The 2,862-nt window shown below is 54.2% G+C and overlaps 1 protein-coding gene across 1 annotated transcript in view; it reads right to left on the reverse strand.

Annotated features, from left to right (window-relative positions):
- The window catches only part of SPCS2 (signal peptidase complex subunit 2 homolog (S. cerevisiae)), a gene marked incomplete at its 5' end in the record, with an annotated part of 4,262 nt that extends 2,214 nt beyond the window's left edge, over positions 1–2,048 (reverse strand). Inside the window, 2 exons of the mRNA XM_008945263.1 lie at positions 1,460–1,620; positions 1,965–2,048. Of these exons, the coding sequence (XP_008943511.1) occupies positions 1,460–1,620; positions 1,965–2,048 (245 nt within the window). The remainder of the gene's footprint in view (positions 1–1,459; positions 1,621–1,964) is intronic.
- Positions 2,049–2,862: the final 814 nt, after the last annotated feature.

Consider the following 2,862-nt stretch of genomic DNA (forward strand, 5'->3'; position numbering starts at 1 on the left):
TCCCAGATGGCTTTTGAATATCATCAGGGATGGGGACTCCACAGCCTCTCTGGAAAACCTGTATCTGTCCAGTCACCCAGTAAAAAATGTATTTCCTGATGCTCAGATGGAGCCTCCTGTGTTTCGGTTTTTGCTCATTGCCTCTTGTCCTGTCACTGAGCACCACTGAAAATCAGAGTCTGGCCTCATTCTCTTGCCCAGAGTCCTTTAGCTCTTGATGAGCACTGAGAAGATCCCTGCTCCAGGCTGAACAGCCCCAGGGCTCTCAGCCTTTCCTCAGCATCTCTGCTGCCACCACTGGACTCTCTCCAGTAGCTCCTGGTCTCTCTGGAACTGGGGAGCCCAGATTTTGACTCCAGAGGCTGCTGCACTGGGGCAGAGCAGAGCTGGAGGAGAATCTTGCTTGAGGCAGTTGGGAGCCTGGAGAGCAGATCAGGTGCCAGGGTAGCTGATGACCCCTCCAACATGAGCTGAAACACTGTCCAGGCTGCTACACTGCTGCAGCTGAAGGCAGGACACCAAAACTTAGATGTGTTACATCTGGGTACGACCAGGCCAAGGCCAATGTCCTGCACCTGGGTTGGGGCAGCCCCTGGTCCCAGCCCAGGCTGGGGGTGAAGGGCTGGAGAGCAGCCCTGGTGAGAAGTCCCTGGGGGTGCTGGGGGTGAGGAGCTGGCCAGGAGCCCCCGACAGCCCGGGCTGCGCCCCCAGTAGCGTGGGCAGCAGGGCAGGGAGGGGATCCTGCCCCTCTGCCCCGCTCTGGGGAGACCCCCCTGCAGTGCTGGGGCAGCTCTGGAGTCCTCAGCACAGCAGAGACAGGGACCTGCTGGAGCAGGGCCAGAGGAGCCCCAGCAATGCCCTGAGGGGGGAACCCCTCTGCTGGGAGCCCAGCAGGAGAGAGTGGGGCTTGGGCAGCCTGCAGAGGAGAAGGCTCCAGCTGGGGAGACCTTGTGGGGGCCTGACAGGACTTCCAGGGGCCTCTCAGAAAGCTGGGGAGGGACCTTTTAGGTGGGCCTGTTGGGATAGGACAAGAGGAGATGGTTTGAAACTAAACGAGGGAGATGGAGACCAGAGGGAAGGGAGAAATTTGTTGACGCTGGGGGTGGTGACACACTGTCCCAGGCTGTCCCGAGAGGTGGTCGCTGCCCCATCCCTGGAACCATTCCAGGGGAGGTTGGCCGGGGCTCTGAGCAACCTGCTCTAGTTGCAGATGTCCCTGCTCCCTTCAAGGGGGTTGGACTAGATGGCCTTCAAAGGTCCCTTCCCACCCAAACCAGTCTGGGATTCTCTAAATTTTGCCATCACATGGGAGCTGACTGATCATCAGCTGATTTCCACACCATAGGCAGCTATATCCCCAGAGGCTTGGAAAGGGAAATACAGAGAAAGGTTCTTCTTGTGCTTTGTGGGGAACACAAAACCCTTTTGGTAGGAACTGAGCAGCGTCTCTAAAGGATATGACACAACACAGAAGGCCAGGACGGGTTTGGATTCAGGAAAAGGGTGCAGGTAATCCCAGATCAAAGCTACAATGGCAAAGAGACAAGAGATTGTGCAGATGATGAGGCGCCCGTCGATCAGACGGAAATTTTCAACGTACTTGTACTTCTCCAGGAGAACCTGAGGGAGAAACACGAGGCTGAGTTCACTTGGTGCTTTTCCTATATTGAACCAATGGCTTCTGGAAAGGGCTCGGAAAAAACAATCCGGGCTCTAGGGGTGAATGGAGGAGAAACTTTAGGCAGAACAGACGTCTCTGATGGACACCATGATCATTCTGCTAATTTATCCTATACTTTGTATAAAAACTAAATGTTTTGGCAGGAGGTGGTGCAGAACCAACACGGCTACGGGCAACTCCCCTCAAAGCAGATGAAAAAATGTGGTTTTTTCAATGAAATGGAGAAATCTGAGCAACCCGAGTGCATGCTATGACGGCGGGGTCGGCGCTCCCAAGCACGTACCTTTTTGGCAGAATCATCCAAAGAGTTTTTCACAGCTGAACCGTCCCATTTGTCAACTTTTACCGGCTTGTCGTCGATCTTCCACTGCAACGGAAACATCTCCATCAACATCTGAGTCTGTTTTAATCTGAGTGTTCCCGTCACCAGCTCAAAGACTGGAGGCAACCCAGAAGAGACCTGGTTGGGAGAAGCGGAGCGCAGGGAACCTGGGGCCTGTCAGAGCCAGCTTGCACCAAAAGTCACCAAAACCCCCAACGCCCTCCTGGACTTCACCTGGTCCTTCTCCTCTGGGGCACTGAAAGGGGCTTTCTACAGCACTTTGGTCCTAATTTTGATTCTGCTGCTGCTGCCACCCACAGAATGTGTCAGGTAGGAGTGAACTCTGGAAGGTGTTCACACTGCTCAGCCAAGCTGATAAAAGGACTCTTTGGGGAAAGCAGGAGAAGCACAAGGCAACCTGAACAACCCAGGTACAAGGGGAGAATACAAACAAGAGATGAAGTTTCAGTCAGACCAAACTGAAACCAAGACTCCATCACACTTCTGCACTCAGCTTTTCCTCAGCATCACAGACTGGTTTGGGTTTGGAAGGGACCTTAAGGATCATCTCATTCTAATCCCCGTGCCATGGGCAGGGACACCTCCACTAGATCAGGCTGCTCAGAGCCTCATCCAACCCGGTCTTGAACACCTCCAGTGATGGAGCATCCACAGCTTCCCTGGGCAACCAGGGCCAGTGTCTTACCACCCTCACAGTGAAGGACTTTTTAATTTCTAACCTAAATCTCTTCTCCAGTTTCAATCCATCCCCTCTTGTCCTATCCCAACAGGCCCTGCTCAAAAGTCCCCCCCCAGCTTTCTGAGAGGCCCCTGCAAGTCCTGGCAGGGACCCCGGAGG

The sequence above is a fragment of the Merops nubicus genome, unplaced genomic scaffold, assembly GCF_000691845.1.
Source record: "Merops nubicus isolate BGI_N331 unplaced genomic scaffold, ASM69184v1 scaffold22298, whole genome shotgun sequence".
Classification (NCBI taxonomy): domain Eukaryota; kingdom Metazoa; phylum Chordata; class Aves; order Coraciiformes; family Meropidae; genus Merops; species Merops nubicus.